General features: G+C 36.6%; 1 protein-coding gene and 1 pseudogene across 1 annotated transcript in view; one reads left to right on the top strand and one right to left on the bottom strand.

Annotated features, from left to right (window-relative positions):
- Positions 1–319: 319 nt before the first annotated feature.
- LOC115217420 overlaps positions 320–27,327 on the bottom strand; it is a 53,215-nt gene continuing 26,207 nt past the window's right edge. Inside the window, exons 6-10 of the mRNA XM_036507696.1 lie at positions 23,407–23,570; positions 21,878–21,937; positions 18,429–18,531; positions 7,158–7,325; positions 320–669 (exon numbers count right to left, since the gene is read on the bottom strand). Of these exons, the coding sequence (XP_036363589.1) occupies positions 599–669; positions 7,158–7,325; positions 18,429–18,531; positions 21,878–21,937; positions 23,407–23,570 (566 nt within the window). The 3' untranslated portion in view covers positions 320–598. The remainder of the gene's footprint in view (positions 670–7,157; positions 7,326–18,428; positions 18,532–21,877; positions 21,938–23,406; positions 23,571–27,327) is intronic.
- Positions 11,935–12,053, top strand: LOC115217741 (annotated as a pseudogene).

Below are 27,327 nucleotides of genomic sequence, written 5' to 3'. Positions count from 1 at the left end.
ACTTTGAGGAATGTAAGGAAGGACGGTACATTAGAAATATATTTGGAAATTGAAGGTGTGGCAAAAGAGATTGATAGAATAAGCTCCATGTTTCAGGTTAGTTTTATTACCAAATATGATAAATATATTTAGCATATCAATGGCAATACCATACAACATTGGAGCAGAAACAGCTGTTAGATAGGTTGAAGTCTATTTGTATTGAAATAATAGATAATAATTGATGTTTGTTAATATTTCTCCATTTTCTGTTTTCTTTAAATTTTGATTATTGATAAACTCATGTTTATTCTTGTCTTTACCTATAATTTATGAGCGTAATATGTTTGCATATGTATGCCCATGGTTAAACATAGGTAATATACCAGTAGTGTAATGGATACTTCTATCCCTTAGATGGTTATTTTAACCTCTGACTCAACTAACTTTATATATATCATTAGAAATTATAAGTTTATTGCTTGCTTTAAGTTCTCCGGAAAAGGAAGCTGTCAAAAGTGCTGAGTTATCCTCTTTTAAAAAAAATTATGTAATATGTAATCTTGGTTGTTTTTCCAAGCCTAAATTCTTTTGTGAAGAGCTTTGGAGTAAACAAGAATTATAAATTCAGACTTTTGTGGTAAGAAGGGTCTTTAATATGAAATAACTCTCTTTTCTCTTGGAATGACCCTGAAATTATAAATTCACAGAATCAATTATAAAATATCAATATATTAGAATTAAAAGATTCAATTTTTAAACTAAATAATAGATCAACACAACTTACATGACACCAGAAAATTAAAATATCAAAACCAACCACAATTAAACTTGGATTCAGAAAAGCAAGAGTTCAAAATAGATATAATCATCTACAGAGGAAGTAAAGAACTTTTAAATGCGACCTTAAAAAACAAGCCTGGGTACTCTTGATCTGATATCAGTTATTTAAACAAAGGTTATTGAGTTTCTAGAGAAATAGTTCATTCCTAATAATAGTAGCTCTAAGCCATGTTCAAAGACACTTCACTTTACTAACCTAGTCACCTACTTCTTAAATTGATCTTTTTATGTGTTTCAGTTATTGGACTGTGGCCATGCTGGGACAGTGCCTTGAAAGGTTTTAGTCAAACAAATCAATCTCAATAGGTATTTTTAAGTGTGGTACTTATTCTATCAATCTCTTTTGCCACAGTACTAGATTGCAGGGATCTAGATAAACCAACACCAGTTCCCAAGAGACGGAGGGGAACAAACACAAAGACACACTTACACAGTTGACTTCTTATAGATTCAATCTTCTGTTACCATTCACTTCACACACACATATTGGCATACATACCATCTCACCTTCAATTTTCAAATATATTTCTAACGTACCATCCTTCCTTATATTCCTCAACACTATTATACATTGAGCACAGGTACCCTTCTTTACTACCCACCTATCATACTCATCCATGCACAAACACACATACAAACACAAACCACAGTATCATGAACTCCTAACTACCCATCCCTTACTGGTTCTGCTCCTTCATTATTAAGCTCAGGTTAGTCTTGCAGAATAGTATAGCTACAATTATACCTGCCTATGCCCCACAAGTGAGCTTGTGAAATGAACAGAAGGACCACTTTTATGATATTCTTCTGCAGGCTACCTTCAAGACATGTGACAATGATCTCCTCTTCATGGCTGGGTATTTCAATGGGTATGTTGGGCAGCAGCCTGGTATCTACCATGGTGTACATGGGGGCAATGGAATCAGTTCCCAAAACGAAGAGAGAACAAGACTACTGGAGTCCTGTGATGTGAATAACCTTTGGATCTGCAACACCAACTTCAAGAAGCCAGCTACCCACCGGATAACCTATCAATCAGGTGACACTGCTAGCCAAGTCGATTTCATTTTCACCAGGCAGCAGGATGCATGATTGCTCTCAAATGCAAATACCCTCCTTAGTGAAAAATGTACTCCCCAGCACAAGCTAGTCATTAGCGGCTTTAGATTCCAGGCCAGAAGGAAGACAAGATGCAGCCCAATCTGTAAAAGAAGGATTTGGAAGCTTAAGGACCCTTCAAATGGTCAGAGATTTAAGGACATCCTAATTGAGAAATTTGATGAGAGGGAGGAGCAGCTACAAAATTGTGATATAGAGGGCAACTGGGAATTCATGCAGGATAGCTTGCCGAGTGCCACAGACCAAATCTGTGGCTGATGCAAAGTCCCTTCCAGACCTAGGGTAACGTGGTGGTGGAACAATACTATAGACTGGGCCATTAGAGCAAAGAAACAGGCCTGGAAGAGTGGGGGCAGCAGGGAACTGTATCAGATAGCCAGAAGGGAATCTAGGAGATAGGTATATCTAGCCAAAGGAGAAGCAGAAAAGAAGTTTGCCTTTATTCAGCACCGTGAGGACCAATGAGCTGAAGTATTTTGGATTGCACGACAGTGTGTGAGAGAAAATTGTGATGTCATAGGTGAGAAATGTATCTGTATGGATGATGGTGCACTTGTTTTTAATGAGTCTGTGAGGAAAAAGGCTTGGAGATGTCATTATGAAAGACTGCTGAATGTTGAATGTGGAGAATGAATAGGAGGAGAGTCTGCCAAATATTGACCCAACAGAGGGACCAGTTATTCGAATTGACAGTACCCTGGTAGATAAAACAATTAAGGATATGAAGACAGAAAAAAACCCCAGCCCATCAGGAATCACTACTGTGGTGCTTAAAATATCCGGCAGTGTAAGTTATGGTCTAGTCATCCGTATTATAAATCAGGTAGTTCATGAAGGAGTTATACCCAATGACTGGTGTAGCAGCACCATAGTCAACTGCTACAAAAGTAAAAGGCAGAGTGCTCAGTAATCAGTCCCTTCCTACCATCATAGTCCTGCACACAATAACTGAGGAGTACATGATCACTTGTCTGTGAGAAGTTGAAGACCTCATTTTCATAACTGAACATGTTGCAGAATTAGAAAAGAAATTGCAGATGTGGAAGAGAAACCTGAAATTGAAGGGCTTAAAATTTAACTTATCAAAGATCAAAGTTCTAGTCAGCAGGAAAACAGACAGAACACTACTCCCACCAGAAAAACGGCCCTGCTCAATATGTAGAAAAGGCATGAGTAGAAATTCTGTATGATATACTCAGTGTAAGGTATGTACAAACAAGTGGAGCAGATGAATCACAGCAAAGTTAACAGAGAAAGTAGACTTTGTGTGTGACAAATGTCCAGGAGCTGCAAAAAGTCAGAATAGACAGGAAATAGATTTACTTAAATATCTAAGATTATCCTTAGAGACAATAGTTTCTGTTACCTAGGAGACCTAATAAGCAGTGGAGAATGATCTGAAAGTATAGCTGCTAAAGTAAAGAGAAGCTGGAGACAATTCAAGAGGTTATTAACTCAGTGATTCTGTATAAACAGCAATATTAGATTATTGTTTCAGGGCCCTGAAAGTAGAGGGTATATGAAGACTGGAAAGAAATGAAACAAGTATATTCCATTGAATGTGTCACATCAGTGTGCATAAGGGACACAAAATATGTTGAGAAAATAAAAGAACAAAAGAGGAAAAGAGGAATCAGGTGTAATGCGCAAGAGAAAAGACAATGCTGGTATGATCATGTGATGCAAATAATAATGAAATTATTATATACAGTGCTCAGGTGCACCACAACTTGTCAAAAGTGCGTATAAAGCATATGCAGTAATGTACAAATGTCTGGGAAGTGAACAGTGTATGAGTCAAATACATGCTTGCGTGTGTATGGAGGGGAGAAAACCAGGTGTAGTGTTGGGGAATCTCAGAAAGCATGGAAGTTTTGAAGGATGCAGTGCTCCGACAACTAACAACTGATGCCGGCAGTTTGTTCCATGCTTCAGCAACTCCTAGCGTGAAAAAATGTTTCCGAAAGTCATGGGAGCTGTGCTGTTTTCTGACTTTGTAAACATGTCCATGGATGGATGAGAGCAGTTGTATAAGGAAGTGTGAATCACTAGTGGAACAGGCTGACCCTTGAAGTAGTATAAAGTAGGGAAGGCCAATCTCATGATGTTGACCTCTCTGAAGAAGTTAACAAAAGATCATATTGAATAGTGCTTTGCTATGCTCAAGAAGACTTGTTCTTCATGCCAAAACTGTCTTCCTAAAAGCCCCTGCACCCAATCTGTCTCCATAAAGTTCCCCAGACCTCATTTTTCTATCACCCATCTCTTCATCACTCTTCTAACTACGGAACCATTCAGTTGTAATCATATGACAGCAAAGCCACACATATTTCATCCCCTTTTGTGCAATTAGTTATCCCTCTTTCCTAGAACCACTTCCCTTTAAGATACATCCCTTCCCACTTTATTTTTACCCTTTCTGTTCCACTATTTATCTCTCTCTCTCTCTCTCTCTTCACCTTGAGCTACCACCTCTTATGACTACCACATCACATTCTTAACACCTTCTCATCCCACTTTTGTTATTCACTATATCCAAAATTACATACCATTGAAATCCATTTTTCTCTGTTACTCCATCACCCACCCATCTATACACATTATCTCCCTATTTCTCATTTATCTACAGTTTTATTATTCTGTTGTTCTCCACCCTTTTCTGCACTATTATTTGCCACCCACCTTTCTTCCTCAGTCACTCCTGTTACTAATTCCCTTACCCATCAAACTCATGTTTACCACTGATTACCCTTCCACCTTTATTCACCATTCACTACATTCGCCTGTTACTCTCTCTCATGTTCTTGTGAACTTACCCACCCTCCCTTTCCAATTCTCTTTTATAGTCACCTTCTTGTACTTTGATCGTACAGCCTGACATCTCTATATCACCATCTTTGAGCTACTTTCATCCACCCTTATATGATGTGGTGTACCCATGTATTTTCTCTACAGGAAGATACCTATGCCTGTTCTATGATATTTTGGCCTCTCAACACCTGGTTTAAAGACACTTCCCTCCCTACTACACATCCACTCAGTCAAGGAAGCTTTTTGTCTTGCAAATTACTTGGTGACCTCACTAGTGCTGGTGCCATGTGAAAAGCACCCTGTACATTCTGTAAAGTGGTTGGTATTAGGAAGGGCATCCAGCTGTAGAAACCATAGCAAAACAGACAGTAGAGTTTAGTGCAGTTGTTTGAATCATTGGATCCTACTGAACTGTCCAACCCATCCATGCAGGTATGGAAGGTGGAAGTGAAGTGAGGATTGTTATCAAAGTGTAACAATGTTTCCTTTGTGAAATTATAAATATTTGTCTTAAATAACTTTAAAGAACAACAATTGTGGCTGTTATTTATTCCATTTCTCCCATCAATTCTAATCCTATAATGTTGCATTAACTCTACTGTTCCACTGTTCTAATTCTGATTCTAAGTTGTTCCTATCATTATTCTGTGTTAAATTTTAGAGCCTGCTGTGGATTAGCCAAAGAAATATTTGATTAACATAAATGATAGATGTAGGCATGGCTGCATAGTAAGAAGTTTGCTTCCAAACCACATGATTCCAATTTCAGTCTCACTATAGCCCTAGGTCAACCAGTGCCCTCATGAGTGGATTTGGTAAACAGAAATTGAAAGAAGCTTGTCATGAATGTGTGTGTGTGTGTGTGTGTGTGTGTGTGTGTGTGTGTGTGGTGTGTGTGTGTGTGTGTTTGTTTGTGTCCCCACACACTACTTGACAACTGGTGTTGGTTTGTTTATGTCCTTGTAACTTGGCACTTCAGCAAAAGTGACTGATAGAATAAGTACAAGGCTTTAGAAAAAGTCCAATGATTGAAACAAGGAAAAAATTAAAGATATTATGGTATTAAGAAATAATTGTTCTTTTCATTATTCCCTATGTCATCAGTGGAAAATATTTATTTTATTCTATGTTAATGACTTATATAGAGAAAAATATTAATTAAAATAGGAAGCTATTTCTATAGCCCTGTATGGTCATTGTTTCATTTTAATGCCCCACAGCCTGCAAAACATAAAAACATTTCCAATCTAGTCTGCATCCCAGACTGTTTACCAACACCTGGTATAAGTCAGCCACTAATGTAGCCAATCAGCCAGTAAGTTGTATACCTTAGTAAAGGTGTAGAATGTTGTGGTTTAGTAGTAAGATAGCTGTGATAAATTAGACCTACAGTCAAAGACATTCCAATCATCACCATTCCAATAGTTTTTCAGGCCCAGGGTGCCTAGGGCCAGACTATTGAATGTATTCTTTTTTATAACAGAATATAATTTAAGTGTATGTGAGATAGAGATAGAGAGAGAGAGAGAGAGAGAGAGAGAGAGAAAGTGTGAGTGTGTGTGTGTGTGTGTGTGTGTTCATGCATGCACACTCACACACACATATGTGTGTGCACATGTCAGCTTCTACCTATTTGTAATTTCCTTTTCAATTAACCACTATCACTTTGTGAAATGTATTTGGAGGTTTCTATTTCTTCCATCGATGGAATTTATAGTTACTAGTGAGAATAACAATAGATTCTCTCCCTCTCTATCGAGATCTATCCTGATCTTTGGAAACATGTTAAAGTGTATCCCATTTCCATAAAAAGTGACCTCTCTGACCCAGCAAACTAATTTTTGGAGCACACCCACCTATAACATCTCTAACAAAATCAATGCAGCTTTCAGCAACAATATCCTCCAAGATCTTGAACCTCCTTTTTCCTTAATGACCACTAATATGGTTTCCTGGATTCCGTAAAGCCAGATGCACTAGTAACTTACTTTCCTTTCTCACCCATTACTAATTTGGTTCTTGTCTTGGAGAAATTTGGTGAATGATGTCAAAATCAATAAAGCTTTTAACTGAGTCTGGCATGTGAATCTTTTCTTTTTTTTTGAAATTTTTCCTTTTATCGTTTCCACTTGTCTTTTATGTTTTGGCTCAGTAGCTTCCCATTAGATTGCACTATATTGGCATGTGTTGACAGAGCTCCTTCCTTCATGCTATCAATTCAGTTGTGGCCCACAAACCACTTTTGTCTTTCACTCTTTTCTTTCCTTTTACCAATGACTCATCATTTCTAACAAATTCCCACTCTTACAAAGATCACACTACACTTTCTTCCTCAACATTCACCAACCAAGCATCATTCAATGATCCTGCTTGCACATAAGTCTGAACAAAGATTGTGTACTCACGTTTGTAACAGTAAAAACTAAGAACCAAAAGTAGCAGACTGATCACAACACCAATAATAGCAAGGAATACGGTGAATTTAAAAGGGCTGTTAGTTTCTGTTGTTGTAAAACTCATCTTAGCTGTAGTCACATTTGTTGGTGATGGCACTGTAGATGATGAACCAAAAACAAAAAAATAAAATACAAGTCAAAGAATGAATTGCAAATAATTTTTTTAAATGTCAATTAAACTTAAATAAACAAAAATATTGTTAAATTAGTTCAGTAGAACTTAGCTTCAATTCATTATGCTTAAATTATAACCCAGCACAAAATTTAAGCAAATGCAGCCATCAATGCTGCAGTTATTTCGATTTTTAAGTGTTTTCTGTTTGTTTCCACAATATAGACGATTCAATATTTTAAAGATGGTGTTGTAATTTCATTTTTGGATTATTGGTACCAGTTTTTGACGATGCTTTGATGTTTACAGAGGCAAAAATAATAGATTAGGACATATAACTATGCCACAATTCCAAAAGCATTGTTTTCAATCATTTATTATAAAGTAAGTATCTTATTTTGTTGTGTCTAGGTGGAGTCATCATGCTAATGTAATTAACACACACACTGGTTCAATATCTGATTGTTTTGTTTGTTAATTATATTGGCATGATGACTCTCCTTAGACATAACAAAATCTGTTTCAACACACGAACTCACATAAAGAATCTTGCAAACCAGATAGAAAAAGAAAGATCTTATGTTTGAGTGTGAATTGTGAAACCAAGCTGAGCTGGCACAGTTTATGATTTATTGTATACATTACTGTAAACTACTGTTGAAATTGCCTTACTCTGACTGAATGTAAAGTCAGGGACTGACCCAGCATGTTCAGCCCTTTATAAGCATTGTTCTTTTATCTCTTACATGTCTAGTGAAAACCATTAAAATGTTTTGTGTAATGCACAAAAGTTTTTTAATGTTCTGTACAGACATCCTAGTTTAGTATAGATTTAAGGTAAAAAAAAATATATAAATGTTGCTAGTGAGTAGAGGGGGCCTGAATATCTGGTGCTTTCATATTAAATACATAGTTTGAGATGGCATGTAATTATGTGGGAGGAAGTAATTATGAGCTTGTTAATGTAAGCTCATTAATGTTAGTAGAGTCCTAAACACCAACTCACTGTTTAGAAATTGAAACCAAAATCACTGTGTTCAGTTGTGGAAATAACTACAAACAACAGGACTCTGTCAAGAATTGATGATGTCAATAAGTGACTAGCCATTTAGATCTCTTGTAGAAACATTAAGAACTTCACTGTGTTTAGTCATGGAGAAAAGAAACTTTCTCGTTGATGACGATGGAAATGGGGTGCTGCAAACAGATCTAGGTGTGTTTACAACATTGTCAACAACGGGAATGTCAACACAATGAATGGCTTGTTTATTAGTCCAAACATACCATAAACATATTTGAATTGCTAATAACATTGCATTTATACATATCACTGCTTAGCATTCCTACTTCGTAATATTAAGAACTTGTTTTTAACAGTATTTAATTGACCTGTGAAATTGAAATAGAACCAACAGATCCTTCGGCCTTTAGAGTCCCAATTGTTGTAAACGTGTTTGGATAAACAACATATGGATATCTCATTAATGATTTTAATTTCGGTGCCTTTCATTTGATAGACCATTATATATATATTTCATTTTTGGATTTGGTTTGCAAGATTCTTTATTTGAGTTTGTGTGTCTCTGGGGAGAGTCATTCTCTTTTGGTGCCTTATAATTTAACACACTCACCAGTAAAATTTCCACTTATTTCTTTTTGTAAAGGAGTAACAGACAGAGTCAATGACTATTGAAAAGGTTGCAAGACAAAACGAAAATTTTAGAAAAATAAAAAAGAAGTGGAAATTTTACCGGTGAGTGTGTTAAAACATACTCACTGGTAAAATTTCCACTTCTTTATATGGCACCAAAAGAGAATGACTCTCCCCAGGCACAACAGTATAATATATATATATATATATATATATATATAAGGGCAAACTCAGGCCCCTCCACGTGACCAAGCAGTGGTCCATCACTTTATTACATTGATTTCACACAATAACAAGCTTTATGAACTTGGTTAGTATATACATTTTTATATACTTGTATATGTTATATATTTATATGTGTATATGTCTGGGTATGGGTGTGTCTCATATACATATATGTATTGTAGACTGGTCTGCATATTTGAATATTTTGTATGAAATTTCTGTAATAATAAATTCAGTTGAATATCTATGAAACAAAAAAAAAACTTAATTTGGGGCTGAATTTTTAAAAGTACAAACAATGTTAATGTGTCTTTTGCTTGCAGTCCACCATGAGGGCCATTTTGGGCTGTTTGTCAAGATTATTACCTTACTTGGAAACAAGTTTGGGTTGTTTAGAAGAAGAATCTGTCTGGCCATGGGGAAATATTACTTGCTTGGAAATGGGTGATTCTGGGTGACAGGAGGGCATCTGGCTGTAGAAAGTCTGCTTCAGTAAACTCCATCTAACCCATGCAAACATGGAAAAGTGGATGTTAACCCTTCAGCAGTCAAATTACTCTGAAATATTATGCTCATTTAATCAGGTTGTTTTGAATTAATCATACATTATTCCTCATAGCTTTGAGATTCTGATGATGAGATCATTATTTTTAGGGTGATGTTGTAGGGTAGGTGTGAGAGGCTCAATCAGACCTGTTTGAACAATAAAACAAATAGAATATCTTGGCTGGATATGGCCAGTTTATATGCTAAAGGGTTAAATGTTGATGAAGTGTGTGTGTTGGTGAGGGTGGGTGTCAGTTTGTTTGATATACTGAATGTCTGATGTGGGAGCCAAATGACAGGTTGCAAATTGTTAGTAATCTTTGTGGCACTTGAGAAATTAATCTGTGTTTTGTAAAAGTTTGCGTCCTGACTCTGAGACAGCTGGAAGGGTGGCAATACATTGCGTAAGCAGACACAGAAACTCAGGCAAGCACAAGCATAGGAAAACGTGTGCCCAGGCACAACACTTAGTGGCAAATACTTACACACACACACACACACATAGGCACATGCGCACACATAGGCATACACATGCACACTCACAGAGGTGCGCGCACACACACACAGGCGCACGTGCACATACACACACACACAAATAAGTGTACATATACACACATACATGCATACATACATACATATGCAATGGGTTTCCTATGGTTTTCCTCTACCAAATTCATTCACAAAGTGTTGGCCAGCCCAGTTACTGTGCAGTAAAACTGAACCCAAAATCATCATGAGATTGCAGAGCGAACTCTCTTAACCACACAGCCATGCTTTACTTGCACCTTTAGAGAGAAATAGGCTGAATGTAATAATCACTGATTGCGAATATAAAGCAACATGGCCAAGGGAAAAGTACCCTGTTTGAGTAGCATACTGTATACTGGGTACTATTATGGTAGTTTCATAGGTGAGAGACGTAGGTGTTGACTCTAAACCCCACCCCCAGGTTTTCACCTTCATCTCTCTCACCCATTTTGCTTCTAACTTAGCTTTCTATTGTGAAATCTGATGACATTTTGAAATGCTTTTTCTGCATGCACCAAGTTTTGTATTTAGATTGAGGGGAGGAAAAGAAGCTTCAAAAACTCTTTGATAGCAATAATAATAATAATAATAATAATAATAATAATAATAATGATCATAATAAAAATAATAAAATAAATCAGCTTTAAGTTAAGGAATCTTGATCTTTTTTTTTGGTTTTTGTTTTATTCAAAAAAGATTTTTTTCCTATAAACTCCTGTTTGTCAGGGTGGCCACCACCTACCGACACTTTTTATTATATTTGTGTAAATAACCAAGTTAATTTCCTAGCAACTGATCTTAAATGTCTTGCACAGCAGTAACGGTGGTGGTGGTCGTCGTCCTTATATTAGTAGACATTAGTAGTAGTTGTAGTAGTAGTCTTAGTGTTAATCTAACAAAACTCCGTATTTCTCTTTGATCTTAAAATGAAATAAATAAAAAAAATTAAATGCCAGTTCATTTTCTTTATACATTTTTTTTTTATGGTTTTTATCATTACTTATATTACCTGGATAAATATATCTAACTTTATTATTATTAAGGTGGTGAGCTGGTAGAATTGTTAGCAAAGCTGGATAGAATGCATTGTGGCATTTCTGGTTTTGCATTCTGAGTTCAAATTCCACTAAGGTTGACTTTGCTTTTCATCCTTTCCAGGGTTGAAAAATTAACTACCGGTTGAGCACTGGGGTCACTGTAATCAGCTAATGCTCTCCCATCAAAATTGCTGGCCTTGTTCCAATATGAGAAATGATAATTGATATTAGAATTTTTATTAAGGTAGTCAACTGGCATAATCAGTAGCACATTGTATGAAATACATAGCAGCATTTTGTCCGCCTTTACAATCTGAGTTCAAATTCAACTACAGTTAACTTAGCTTTTTATCATTTCAGGATTGGTGAAATAAGTACCAGTTAACCACTAGGGTCAACGCAATCAACTAGCACCCCGCTCACCCAAAAATTTAACCTTTGTGCCTCTAGTTGAAAGGATTATTATTATATTATTATTATTATTATTATTAATATTATTAGGTGGTGATCTGGCAGAATCATTAGCACGCTGGGTGAAATGCTTAGCAGTATTTCGCCTGTTGCTATGTGTTGAGTTCAAATTCCGTCGAGATCGACTTTGTCTCTCACCCTTTTAGGGTTGATAAATTAAGTACCAATGAAACATTGAAAGCACCGGTTCTCGTCCGATCACCGAAGTTAAGCAACATTGAGCCTAGTTAGTACCTAGATGGGTGACCGCTTGGGAAACCTAGGTGCTGTAAGCATTCCATTTACTTTTTTCCTGTGCAGGTGACATGTAAAAAGCACCCACTACACTCGCGGAGTGGTTGGCGTTAGGAAGGGCATCCAGCTGTAGAAACTCTGCCAGATCAGACTGGAGCCTGGTGCAGCCCCTGGCTTCCCAGACACCGGTCGAACCGTCCAACCCGTGCTAGCGCGGAAAACAGACGTTAAACGATGATGATGATATATATATATATATATATATATAAATATATATATGACGATGACAAAACTTACTTGGAAATGGATGTATGGCATTCAATCATACAATAATACAAATAATATATATATTCATATATAGGTTATAAAATGAGATAGGGGTTGAAAATTCAACCCACCATGGATATATATATCCAATATACTGCTAGATAGGTACCCAACAAAATTAATACATAGATGTTAAAAATTGTCAAACAATCAGTCATCTTTTGCATTATATGGGTAAGTAATAATATTACCGTAAATTAATACTACAAAATTAGAGCAGATATGACTTAAATCATCATCAACTACCGATGATATCAATCCATACTTAATACACCATTACATATGAGTAAAGGCATACATAAAATGAAATGATATACAGTAATAGTAACAAGATAAAGAGATATAAGTAAAAAATTTTCAAATATAATATGCAAATAAATCAAACTGACAGCTGTTTCGGCAGTGAGACAGTCAACCTCATTTAACCTATAAGCCATAAAGGCAGTATAAATGAGGCATTAACAAGGATGCCCCACGGCCTCTTCAGAGAATTAAATTAAATTTGTTATAATAGTGAAAAATATTATACAATCATATACATATAAATATAAAATATAAAATGTAAAATATAAAATTATACATCATAAAGCTACACTTATATATATAATACACATTTGTACAAAAAAGGAAGGTAAACAGAACAAAATAAAACAAATATATATAGTGTATATATTAATATCAATAAGTACCGATATTATACATATTTGGCATAGTTTTTTTTATATATATATAAAAAAAGGCTAACATATATGGAGATGAAAAATAATAATTAAATCCGTGGTACAGTTCATAAGATTCTAAAGCTATAAAAGTTAATAAAAATTACTATTAATAATAATAATAATTATAATAATAATAATAATAATAAAAAAAAAATATAATAAAAAATAGATACAGTTAAGTTAGCACCAAGTCCATCCTTACAAGATCGAAGTATCTGTACATACTTACATACATATGCATATGTGGGCACAGGACATCACAGAACGTAAACAACATAAAATACGAAGATATGAAATATGAATACATGGAATATGAACTATTTTTTTTTTTGCAAACAACGAAAGAAACACAATGAACGACCCTTCATCAGTTGTTGGCTGATCTGTATTTCAAGCAGTTCATGACAAAATATGCCTTTGATAAAACAGTTGCTCCTGCAAAGCAATTTTTAAAATTTGGGATTTTGCAGAGGGTCAAAATTGGTAACAAGAACAGGACAGTGAAAACAAACAGGAAGGACTGCTAATCCTAAACAAGATGAGGTGGCGAATGCAGAGAAGCAAGCTTGGACATCAGACAGATAAGAATGCATCTGATTCATCCAGTTGAATCAGAAGGAAAGAAAGAAAGATGGCCGATGGTCACATGGGAGCTATGAGAGAGCAAAGGAGGGAGAGGTAGTGACAGACAGAGAAAGGCAAAGGAGAGAGGAAAAAAATTAAAGGAATTCCTCACTCAAAATTTGCTGGCAGGAGCACAAGACACCAGTCATATCAACAAGTTTGTCAACTGTTCAGCAACAGTCCTCCAAATCAGTTCATGAATCTTCATGATGTTTTAGTTTGTGTGTGTGTATATATATATATATGTATATATATATATATATATGTATGTATATATATATATATATGTATGTATATATATATATATGTATATATATATATATAATGTATGTATATATATATATATATGTATGTATATATATATATATATGTATGTATATATATATATGTATGTATATATATATATATATGTATGTATATATATATATATGTATGTATATATATATATATGTATGTATATATATATATGTATGTATATATATATATGTATGTATATATATGTATGTATGTATTTTGGTGTGTGTGTGCGTGCGTGCGTGCGTGCGTGCGTGTGCGTGCGTGCGTGCGTGCGTGCGTGCGTGCGTGGTGCGTGCGTGCGTGCGTGCGGCGTGCGTGCGTGCGTGCGTGCGTGCGGGTGCGTGCGTGCGTGCGTGCGTGCGTGCGTGCGTGCGTGCGTGCGTGCGTGCGTGCGTGCGTGCGTGCGTGCGTGCGTGCGTGCGTGCGTGCGTGCGTGTAGGCGCAATGGCCTAGTGGTTAGGGCAGCGGACTCGCAGTCGTAGGGTTGCGGTTTCAATTCCCAGACTGGGCGTTGTGAGTGTTTATTGAGCGAAAATACCTAAAACTCCACAAGGCTCCGGCAGGGGTTGTGGCGATCCCTGCTGTACTCTTTTACCACAACTTTCTCTCACTCTTTCTTCTGTTGGCCTGCTCGCTTAGCCAGCGGTGTGGCGTCATTTGAAGGCTAAAACAATGCGAAGCGCATTGTGACCAGCGATGTGTAACAACAACTGATAGCCTGGTTGGTCACGGTGATATATATATATATATATGTATATGTAAATATATATATATATATATACATATATATACACAGACACACACACATACATGAGGGGTACCCAAAAGAGGCCAGAATTTTGCAATATTATTTTATTCACTTAGATTTACATGTTTACACTTTTATCACCTTCAAAGTTTTCTCCATTTGAAGCAATGCCTTGGTCCAGAAGCATTTTCCCCTGCCTTTTAACGCCTCCGTTGCTTTTGCATTCACTTCTTCCACATCTGCAAAATGTTTTCCTTTAAGAACTTTTTTCATTCAGGGGAGCAAAAGAAAGTTATAGCAAGCAATATTAGATCAGGTGAATAGGGAGTGTGGGTAAGCAGGTTTATGCAATTTTTGGTCAAAAACTATCTCACACTCAAAGGGGTGTGCACAAGTGCATTGTCATGATGAAACCATTACTCCCCACGTTGCCACTGGTCAGTGTTTTCATCTCACTGCGTCTTACAAATGCTTCAGAACTGCCAAGTAAAATGTCTGGTTAGCAGTTTGACTAGGAGGAACAGATTCTGTGTGGACAATTCCTTTTGCATCAATAAAATAAATCAACATTCTCTTGACATTGGGCTTCACTTGACACACATTTTAGGGGTGTGGTGACCTTGAATGCTTCCATTGACTTGATTGCTGCTATGTTTCTGGGTAGCACCAGCTTTTGTCACTAGTGATACCCTCAAAAAAGGTTCAGATCAACTTCCAACTGTTCTTTCAGTTCATGACATGCATTTAACCATGATTGCTTTTGATCTTCTGTGAGCAAGTGAAATACAAATGTTGCTGTAACTCATTTTATTTGCAATTCCTCACTCAAAATTCGCTGGTAGGTGCTCCAAGTCATATCAATAAGTTTGTCAATTGTTCAGCGACAGTCCTCCCTGATCAGTTCATGAATCTTCGTGATGTTTTCGTTCATTGAGGAAGTCGACGATTGCCCTGAACAAGGTTGGTCTTCAATTGACAATTCCTAAAGCATGAAAACCACTCATAAACTCATAAACTTGTGTTTTGCTCATGGCAGCATCTTTATAAGCTGTTGGAAGCATGGCAACTGTTTCAGCCACCGTTTTCCCCAGTAGAAAACAGAATTTCACAGAAGCACACTGTTCTTTCCAACCATCACAAAAATCAATGAGCAGGGGAGAAGCACTGTCAAACATGTTAATGCCGGTTCGTAGACTGATACCTGAGGGTCACACCAAGTGGCTTCTAGTGGCAGAAGCCTGAACTACAATGGTCTTGTCCCACAGAGAACATTGCTGGTTACTTTTGGGTACCTACTCATGGCTAGATGCCCTTCCTAATGCCAACCACTACAAGAGTGCAATGGGTATTTACATGCCACTGGCACAGGTGCCATTTACATGACACCAACAATAGCCATAACTACAATTTCATAAGTCTCATTTACATGATACTAGCAATGGCCACAACTACGATTTCACTTAGTTTGACAAGTCTTCTCAAGCACAGCATATCTATTTCTTTACTACCCACAAGGGGCTAAACACAGAGAGGACAAACGGATAAAGTAGATTATATCGACCCCAGTGTGTAACTGGTACTTATTTAATCAACCCCGAAAGGATGAAAGGCAAAGTCGACCTCGGTGGAATTTGAACTCAGAACGTAACGGCAGACGAAATATGGCTACGCATTTCGCCCGGGGTGCTAACGTTTCTGCCAGCTCGCCGCCTTAGCATATCACTAAAGGTCTCAGACATTTGTCATCACCTCCATTAGGCCCAACATTCGAAGATCATGCTTCACTACCTTGTTCCAGGTCTTCCTGGGTCTACCTCTTCCACAGGTTCCATCCACAGTTAGAGATCAACACTTCTTTACACAGCTGTTTTTGTCCATACACATCACATGACCATACCAGCACATTCGTCAATCTTGCACACCACATCTGATGCCTCTTATGCCCAGTTTTTTTCTCAAGACATTTACGCTGTCATATGGGCACACTGACATTGCACATCCAGTGAAGCATACTGGCTTCATTTCTTTTCACTGGTGTGGAGTATGGCTGTTCGCACACAGGCATCATACAGTCTGCCTTTCATTCTGAGAGAAAGGCCCAATGAAATTCAATGACTTCAATAATCCACTATCATTGTTAACTCACAACTCTCTCTCACACACACGTAATTCACTTGAACTAAACATCTTCGCAGTGGTCATAGTAATTCTTAATTATAACTAGTTAACTGCAAAATAATATTTAGGATTGAGTAGTAAACTAGCGATAAATATTAATTACACACAAATAACTAAACTAGACTGTCAAATACCTTTCAAGGTTTATCTTCGAAAATGATGGGTTTCGATGATGTCAGTTTTGTGAATTTTTTTACTGTTTAATAACTAAAATGATACCAGGAAATTCAGCAGAATTGATCAGATGAATTTACAAGTGCAGAGGTTCCTTGGATATCTAGATATATAAATTCAAATATATATTATTATGTAAGTAAATTACAATGTTGATTTTATTTTACCAGGTGTGATTTGAAATAAAAGATTACTAGATTTTTAACTATGCTTAGTTGATAATATTAGAGAATACTTATAACTACATCCTTTTGTTTCACTTACCCTGGTTTAATAACACTAATCTTTATCTCTTAGTGGATGTCTATGCCAAATTAAAGTTATTGATCCAATCAGATCTTTTAGTTCCATTTCATTGACAAAAGATAATTATTATTCAGTTACCATTTCAAATATTTACTCTCTAACCAGCTGCTAACCTCTATGAAAAGTACAAATTTATTTTAAACTAAATTACTGCATCCAAATCAAGGACAGTATTCTCACCCCTAAAGACCCACATTTAAGACAGCAGAGAAATATATCCACATCAGAAACCAACCCTTCATTTATCATTAATCTTCAAATGCTTGTCTCTTTTCAAATTATGACTGCCTTGTTTTTGTTTTTTTTGTACCACTATTAGCTCCTTCTCTCAAGAAGCTAGCTGTCCACCACCTAACTGGCTGAACTGACTAGCTACCCATCACCCCTAATTCTTCCCATTACTAATACTCTATCTTATTCCTCATAAGTCCATTAAGCACCTTACTCATGATTGCCACCATCATACAAACTACATTATTCTGAAACTCCCACAGAACCTATATCCACCCACCTACCCTCAAGCTGCGTTGCTGATTACAGTGCTCAGGTGCACCACAACTTGTCAAAAGTGCGTATAAAGCATGTGCCTTAATGTACAAATGTCTGGGAAGTGAATAGTGTATGAGTCAGATACATGCTTGCGTGTGTATAGAGTGGAGAAAATCAGGCGTAGTGTTGGCGAATCTCAGGAAACATGGAAGTTTTGAAGGATGCCATGCTCTGACAACAAACAACTGATGCCAGCAGTTTGTTCCATGCTTCAGCAACTCTTAGCGTGAAAAAATGTTTCCGAAAGTCATGGGAGCTGTGCTGTTTTCTGACTTTGTAAACATGTCCATGGGTGTTAGACAGGTGAAGTTTGAAAAGGTGCTCAGAGTTATTGTTTGTAAGATGGTTAATAATTTTATGGGTGTCTGCCAAGTCAGCTGCCAGACGTCAGAGTTTCAATGTATCCATGCCCCAGACATCTTACGCAGAATGCTCAATACATAACCTGCATTTTAATAATGTTTTTTTGGCATTGATTTAGTTTCACTTACTCGTAAACTCTTTAGATATAGACCGATAACATCCTTCACCACACTGTTGCTTCCTGTTTACACAAATACAGTTGCTGAAGGGATGTTCATCAAATATTTCAACCTTTAAAAAGAAAAGAAAAAAGACATCCAATGAATAAATATTGAAATAAACAAACAAAACAAATGAGAGAGAAGCTTCAATACTTTCATCATAACATATCCTTGTACCTAACCTCACATCTTTCTCTTTCCAGTTGGAGAAGCCACATGTATTCACCTCTTCAGCAACACACCTGCTCCTGTACTCCTGTCATACTTTCACCTCCTTCAATACTATACTCACTTGTGATCTCACAAGTGCTGGTGCCACAAAAAAAAAAAAAATCACCTGGCACACTTTGTAAAGTAGTTGGTATTATAAAGGACCTGCACCTGTTGAAACCATGCGAAAGCAGATGTTGTAGCTTGGCACAACCCTCTGGCTCATTGGTTCCTGTCAAAACATTCGGTTCATTCCAGCATGGATAAAAAGAGACATTAAATGATGATGAGGATGATGATAATCCTAGCAAACAAACACCAATTGCAAGTAGTCTTAAAACTCTGCTTCTTCAGACAACAGAATAAGGAAAATGTATTGTTAGAGTCCAAACAACATCAATCAAATCCAGAATTCATTGTAAATGATTCCTCAGAATTCTTTAAAAATTAATATTATTTTGAATGGATTTTTGAGGGATCATTTCTAAAATGTGCAATAAAAGAAATCTTACATAACACATGAAAGTTAATGGAAATTAATCAATAGTTGCCAACATGATTACAATATCATACAAAATTGGTTATATTGAATAGTGATGAAACAATAGTAATATGTTCAGCTAATTCCTTTCTTCGATCATCATGATCACTATCATTTAACATGTTTTCTATGCTGGCATGAGCTGGCTGGTTGATGGGAGCTGGCAAGCCAGAGAGCTGCAACAGGTTCCATTGTCTGATTTGGTATGATTTCCAGGGCTGAATGCCCTTCCTAATGCCAATCACTTAGTAGAGGAGTGTACTGAATGCTTCTTATGTGGCATCAGCACTGGTGCTGACACCAGCAGGGTCACCGAGTAACTTGCAAGATGAAGACCTCTCAGTTAGGAGAGGGAGTAGAACCAGAACCATCGGAAGGGGCTTTGTACCAGTTGAGAGGATAGAGTATAATAGAGGCATAGAGAGAGGTGTCTTACTATAGAGGAGATACCTGACAATCCAGTAGGAAAAGAGAGGAGAGGGAGGAGAGATGGAGTTGGAGAGAAAGATAGAGACAGACAGACAGTCAGTCAGAGTGAGAGAGAGATGGTATTGGAGATGCTTTGGCACCTACCCTCAGGTAGTGGTGGTGGTGGTGGGTTAGTGTAAGTGGTACTGAGTAGAGAGAAGGGGATGTTCCATAAGAGTGTAAGAGGAGATATCTAGAGATGAGGAAAGGGTGACTAGCAAGTAATGGTAAGAGAAATTGGAGTGGAAGGTAGTGGGGTATAATGGGTATGTTAGAACACAGAGAGTATGCAAACAGGCATGGGAAGGAGAGAGGAGGGGCCTGCAGTGGGTAGTGATCATAGGTGATGGGATGGTGGATGATGAGAAGACGGTGGGGGAGTTTTGACAGAGGACAGATTTGGTGGTGGGGGCATGGCCTGCCACAAATTCTCTTAGCTTGACATGACTTCTCAAGCACAACAAATTGCCAGAAGTCTCGGTGGGTGGGTGGGGGGGCCTTGTCATCTCCTCTGTGATGCTCAACATCTGAAGACCCTTTCTCACCATTTTGTCCCACATATTCCTAGGTTTACCCCTTCCACAGGTTCCCTCCAGTCTTCTTCCTTACACACTACATCTGATGCCTCTTAAACCCAATTTTTCTCTTAAAACACTTTCACTCTGTCGCACATTTTATTTATTTTTTATTTTATCTAGTTTCAGCTCATGAGCTGTGGCCATGCTGGGGCACCGCCATTTGGTGTTGCTACATGATTTTACTTCACGAATGCTTTTTAGCAATTGCCATTTGGTGCATGAGAGAGTTCAATGCAGCTGCCCTCATCTGCACACTAACATTGCACATCCAGTGGAGCATGCAGGCTCCATTTCTTTCAAGCCTTTGTATGTCCTCTGCAGTCACTGACATGTAACATACCAGTCTGAGCACAGGCATCATACAATCTACCTTTCACTTTGAGGGAGAGGCCCTGTGGATATTTTGTGGAGTTTCAAATAATAAGAGTTATAGGGTGCAAAAGCTGCACACTTTTCAATTTGCAGAGAACTGATATCTATAGAAGTGCTTAATGTGGTCAAGATCAGGGTTATATACCCCATATCATTGTTTTTAGGTATGCATGGATGGATGTATGTATGCATGCAGGTAGGTATGTACATATTTACATACATAACCAAAAAGCAACAAGAATGGATCCGGTAATTTAGTACAATTGTTTCATACTATAACAATTTATTAAAGCTGCAAATATTACAGCAGATATAAAATGTCAAGTAATCTTCAGCTAATTTCATATAGGTTTTCCAACAATGTAAAGTTCTCAAATCAATTAGTAACATCCTAGAGAAGGTAAATATACCGATAAAGCTGTAGATATTAATTTCAGGAACATGAAGAAGGATGCCACACAGACCAAGATTAAGTTCACAGCTCTTTCACTTTAAGCTTTTTTATTTACATACATATGTATGCATGCATACATGAGTGTGTTTATCTATATGTGTATGTGTTTCCTTTGTGTTTGCTGCCTTATAAACAAAAGCTTTCTGTCAGTGTCATTGACTTGTAATCCATAATGAAAAGATATCCAAGATTCATTATATGCCTTGACTTGTTACACGATCTCTATAAACAAGAGGCTGTCATGTGCTTCCAGTTCCATACATAAAACATGTCTGGGGTTTCAGTTGTCCAACAGTATGGGAAATTATTACCTCCCCTGGAAAAGCAGAGGTTGATGATTGGGAGAGCATCAGGCTGTAGAAGGACTCTACTTCAACATACTCTCTTTTGGCCCTTGAAAATACATAGACATTCAAAAGATGATGATGATGATATGTCAATGTTTTAAAATGGTAAAGGTTTCTTAGAAACAACACCAAAGATAAGCAACCATATAAGATAAACTTTGAAGTGCAAAGTTTTTCCATTATCTCCATGGTCTCTTACTATATGAGGTAACCATCAATACTTAATGTAAATTTTAGCAATTTAGTTACCTTTTGGATATGGTTAGCATACCCAACATTTTGATTTAAAGTAATAAACATCTTTACTTGTCGTATATTCATATTTTTCAGTTTACATTAGGGAACACAAAACAATTTATGCAATTACCCAAATTAAAAAAATTCTAATCAAATGTAATAATTTAACAAAATGTAGTAAACGAAGACCAATATGGAGAATAACTTACAGTTATGGAGTAGTTTCCAGGACTTATTCCATGAAATTCATGGGTTAATCTTGTGGTCATCTTAAAAAGACAAAAAAAGGGGGAAAAAAAATTAAGAATTCATAGATATATTAATTATTCTGGTGCCATTAAATTTGGTGAAATGATTTTACATTTCACTGAATTCAATAGTTAAAATTAAGTTTTAGTCAAGACAAAAACCACTACTAATTTAATAGTTAAAACAAGAAAGTTTTTTTTTTTTAGTAGTAGTGTTTGTATACCTTGAAGAATCATTATTCTTTATATTGTAGACAACTGTAGTTAAATCCATGCCTGGTCGTGGGTCATCTGGATTTAACTACAGTTGCCTACATACCCCCCCCCCCCGGCGCGGGTAGTCTAGTAGCAGAGAATTGGACGAAGCAGTTAGCAGCAAGCTGCCTGTCAGGCAAAAGAGGCTGCGCCCTTTCTCTTCATCCTTTTATCCCCTTTTCATGAGTGTCACCGCGTTGTTAACGATGTGACCAGGGGAGATAACCCCAGATAACCCACGGCTGGGCATGAATTTAACTACAGTCGCCTACAATATAATTACAAAACAGCCACAAACTAGTTTTCTTTGTTTTGTTTTAAAGCCAGAACTAGAACTAGTTGAAAAAAAAGAAACATAATTTAAATACTTAGTCTCATGGCAAGAATTTACTGAAAATAACAGGACTGTGTAGAACTGTATTAATACAAAGTTCAAAGTTATTTGAGCCGACAAAATAAATTATTAAGAATATACTTAATTAAAAGACATCAAGGAATGGAAATTTAGTAGAACCTCTTCAAAACTTGTTTTTAATATGTTCATATTAAAATAATTTTTGAATGATATGAAATTTTAATTTCCTTTTTCATGTGGAATATGGTAAAGGTTGAAAATAAGATATTTAAAATGAAATATTCAAGAAAAATAATTTAGAGAAATGAGCAACAAGTTTATGACGATTTTACTTGTTAATCCCAGGAAAAAATGGGATAAAATGTTCTACTGAGAACACTTTAATGAGAGATTATAAAATCTGTGTAAGAAGCCTCTACATTTTCTATGGAAGGAAATTAAAATACATGGTAAATCAGTAAACCAACATAAGTTTCATGCAATAGATCTCTACTTAAAACTAATTAATGAATAATATGAGTGAAGAAAGAGAAATAATTTGCCTTAAAAAAGAAATATTTCTCTACTTCATTAATTTGAGCGAGGTCACTGGACTGGCTCCTGTGCAAATGGCACATAAAAAACACCATTTGAGTGTGGCCGTTGCCAGTACTGCCTGACTGGCTCTCATGCTGGTGGCACGTAAAAACACCCACTACACTCTCAGAGTGGTTGGCATTAGGAAGGGCATCCAGCTGTAGAAACTTTGCCAGATCAAGATTGGAGCCTGGTGCAGCCATCTGGTTCGCCAGTCCTCAGTCAAATCGTCCAACCCATGCTAGCATGGAAAGCAGATGTTTAACGATGATGATGAACACAGCAACAGAGAAAAATAACAAACCTTGGAAGAATTGACAGTCACCGCCTTTATAATTTGTAACTGTCCATCATAAAGCCTTATATCATACATTTTTATGTTACACTTTGAAGGTCCTTGTTCAAAATCCACAATTAACTTGTCCTCTTTTAGTCTATGATCTATTAAAGTTGTCCATTCACGACACACTGCAAAAGTAAAGGGAAAACATTCATGTGAACATAAACATTACACAAATAGTAAATGTTTTTAATGTAGGTCAAGGTTGACTAAATTTAAGCAGAAAAAAATATATTTAAGATTATAATTTTCATGTCAATATTTCAATGATTGTTGAAAGTTTTTACATAATTACATTATAATAAACATACAAAAAAAAAACACATTAAAATACAAATACAAAACCAAAGGAAAAACAAACATGAGCACAGAAAAAAATAAGAAAAAAACAGAAGGAAAGAAAGAAAGAAAAAGGCATCAACACTACACCATGTGTCTCAACTGGTTACACTCCACAAGGTTCTATGGAGCCTACTGAAGCAAGCCATTGTTCCCCCAATATTACAAGAGTCATTCCCACCAACAAGTTTCAATATCTTTATTGCTAATCTCATCTTTAACATTAAGATTACCATGTTCTTTCAAATGTCAGAAACTCGCAGCAGTTTTATTAACAGCAGAAAGTCATTCTTCCTATTAATATACTTCTGTGCAATTAGACAGGTATTAAGAAATCAGCTTCAATGCTCTTCCATAGAATATACATCAATTTTAGTAAATACATGTAAATACCAATATTACTGGCTACATAAGGAGGTGAACTGGCAGAATTCTGATTTTAAAAAAAGTACCAGTTGAGTACTGAGGTCATTATAATTGACTTACTCCTTCCCCCAAACTTTCAAACTTTGCAGCAAAATTTGAAACCAAAAATACTGGCTACATATGTAGTCCAGTTAAATATCAACATTAGAATATGGATATAACAAATAATTTTTAACCTTCCATTTCATCATCAATGACAATGTTTACTACCTCATTCTTCCTACGGCTTTTGGAACACCCACCTACACAGTAAATTAGGTCAACTAGGCAAAAATAACTATTAACTAAAAGGTTTTTTGAGCATTTAAAAGACATTATTTTACATAAGCTCTATCTGCAAACTTTTCCTGTACATACAAAGTCTACCTTCTCTGTAAGCCAGTGACCCCACTTACACCTGTTTTATGTCCATAATTTACATTGGGTGAGCTATATGAAATTTCTACATATTCTTTTCCCGCATATCAAATACAGTCATTTTCCTGGTGGTATCAGAGTCTGTCTTGCTAAAACTTTAGTCTTTTACCAGGTTTAATTTCAGGCTTTTCAATACTAGATTTTCACTTTTCTTTCTAGAATTTCTTTTGTAAATCTTGAATTGATAAGAACTTGCACAACATACAAGAATTGCCATGAACAGCCAGTCTTAAATTCCTAATATGGTGTGAACAACTAGGAGGGGCTGATAATTGAACCCTGACAGATACACATGTATCTGCTGAATTCCATGTTGAACTCATTAGCACATTCATCTGCCCCTAGCTTCCTCAGTACCTACCAGAGCACAGAGCATGGAACTCTGTCTAAAACATTTTGGGGGTCAACAAGCGCAGGAGTGGCTGTGTGGTAAGTAGCTTGTTTACCAACCACATGGTTCTGGGTTCAGTCCCACTGCGTGGCACTTTGGGCAAGTGTCTTCTACTATAGCTTCGGGCCGACCAAAGCCTTGTGAGAGGATTTGGTAGACGGAAACTGAAAAGAAGCTCGTCATATATATGTATATATATATATATGCATGTGTGTGTTTGTGTGTCTGTGTTTGTCCCCCTAGCATTGCTTGACAACCGATGCTGGTGTGTTTATGTCCCCATTACTTAGTGGTTCGGCAAAAGAGACCGATAGAATAAGTACTGGGCTTACAAAAGAATAAGTCCCGGGGTCGAGTTGCTCGATTAAAGGGGGTGCTCCAGCATGGCCGCAGTCAAATGACTGAAACAAGTAAAAGAGAGAGAGAGAGATGCTATGTAAAGTGTCTAACACCAACCTAAATACTTCTCCCGAGTTGTTTCACTAAGAAGATGGAGGTACCAGTAATTCCATTTCTTGGCACAAAGTTGAACTGTATCTCATCTCAGCTAATTCTCTTTTTAATTGTGCTAGAAATCATTCAGTAATTTTCATAACCTGGTCCATCAGTTTCATCCTTCAGTAGTTATCTTTTTCTCTAGCACACCTACTTTGCCCATATTTGTGATAATGATGATACTGCAAAAGCCAGTTGTTATGTATTACATTTCCTTCCACTACCTCATTAAGAGCACATGACCTTTACTAGATACTTTTAACCATTTCAGGAACAATATTTAATAGTCCAACTCCTTTCATTGCCTTCATATTCTCTATTGCCCTTTTGACCATACTACTATTAACTTCAATACTAGTTTCCTCTGTTGGATCTACTTGGTTTAGGTAATGACTATACCCTGGCATTCCTGTCATTCAACTTCTTATAGTATATCAATGCCTTTTTCATTTTAGATTCAGTCAAGGTAAGTGTGTTACTATTATTCCATGCACACTTTTTCCTGACAACTTCATTCACCGCCTTGCAATCTGGAACATCTCACACCACATATATTCACGTCTTGGGACATGTGCAAGCCTCTTATTTTTTACTTCTTCCTTTGTTAAGTATACCCAATATTTAACTTCTGTTCAAGTTACTTGATATTCTCACGTACTGCCATCTTTCTTTCAGTCTGTCTAAGACTATTTCTCAGATTTCATGATTCTGTCTACAGTACTATTCCACCACACCAGATCTGTGGCTAGTATAGGGCTCCAGCAAGATAACTACATATATGATCTGTAGCTCCCAGTGTATTGTCTTTTAGAAACTTCCAGTTGTCCTCCAATAATGTATTCCCCACTTAAATGTGGATGTTCTATTAGAAAAAAACTTTACTGCAGTAGATGCCATACGAGAAACTCTCATATAGGCTTTTGGTACAGAATGGGTGGGGATTTATCGCCCTTCTGGTGATAAAAATAAACAAGCGTGCATTTTTCACCAAAAGCCTATATGTGAGTTTCTCTCATGATATCTATTGCTGTAAAGTGTGTTCTAACAGAACATCCACGTTTAAGTGGGTAAAAAATATTACCTCTCGGAATTAACACTGACTCCGTCACTAATGTATACTTTTTTGTGAGGTTATTTGTCTTTATCTCCTGTTCAATTCTGTTCTATGCAATTTTATATCCAGTTATATCTAATTTATCAATAATATCAAATGTATGTATCAATTAATATTTCTGAACCAAAACAAGTCAAGGGCTTTTTAAAACAAACTGGTCAGCGAGAAGGGTAGATTGTATGATGCTTTTGTATCAAGAGTGATGTTGTACAGTAATGAGATGTAGGGCTTGAATACAAAAGATTTGCAAAGGCCAGGGAAATATGAAATAAGCATGCTCCAATGGATGTGTAATGTTTAGTACGCATGACAAACAAGGCATAAATGAGCTGAGAGCAAATTTGGACACAAGTTGTTCTGTGCAAGAGAGAAAACTGTGCTGTTATGGATATGTGAAGCATATGAAAGATGTCAATTGTATAAAGAAGTACCAAGGGGTCAAAGGGAATGGAATCCCATGTAATCTGGTGTTTGTGAAGGAAATTAGAATTATACTAAGAATGACATGGAACAAAGAGGTGAACACTGCTCTAAAGAGGTAGAATCTCATGAAAAAGACAACAAAAAACTATACTGAGCAGTAACTTATAATGTTGAGGAAGACCAATGCAACCATCCATAAAAGCAGAGCAAACTGAATAATAAGATGGCATGGTTGTATAACATGTGTTTAGATCTCTTCTCCATTATTCTCTTGTTAAGT

The sequence above is a fragment of the Octopus sinensis genome, linkage group LG11 (assembly GCF_006345805.1).
Source record: "Octopus sinensis linkage group LG11, ASM634580v1, whole genome shotgun sequence".
Classification (NCBI taxonomy): domain Eukaryota; kingdom Metazoa; phylum Mollusca; class Cephalopoda; order Octopoda; family Octopodidae; genus Octopus; species Octopus sinensis.
This window is presented reverse-complemented; position numbering and strand designations above follow the sequence as displayed.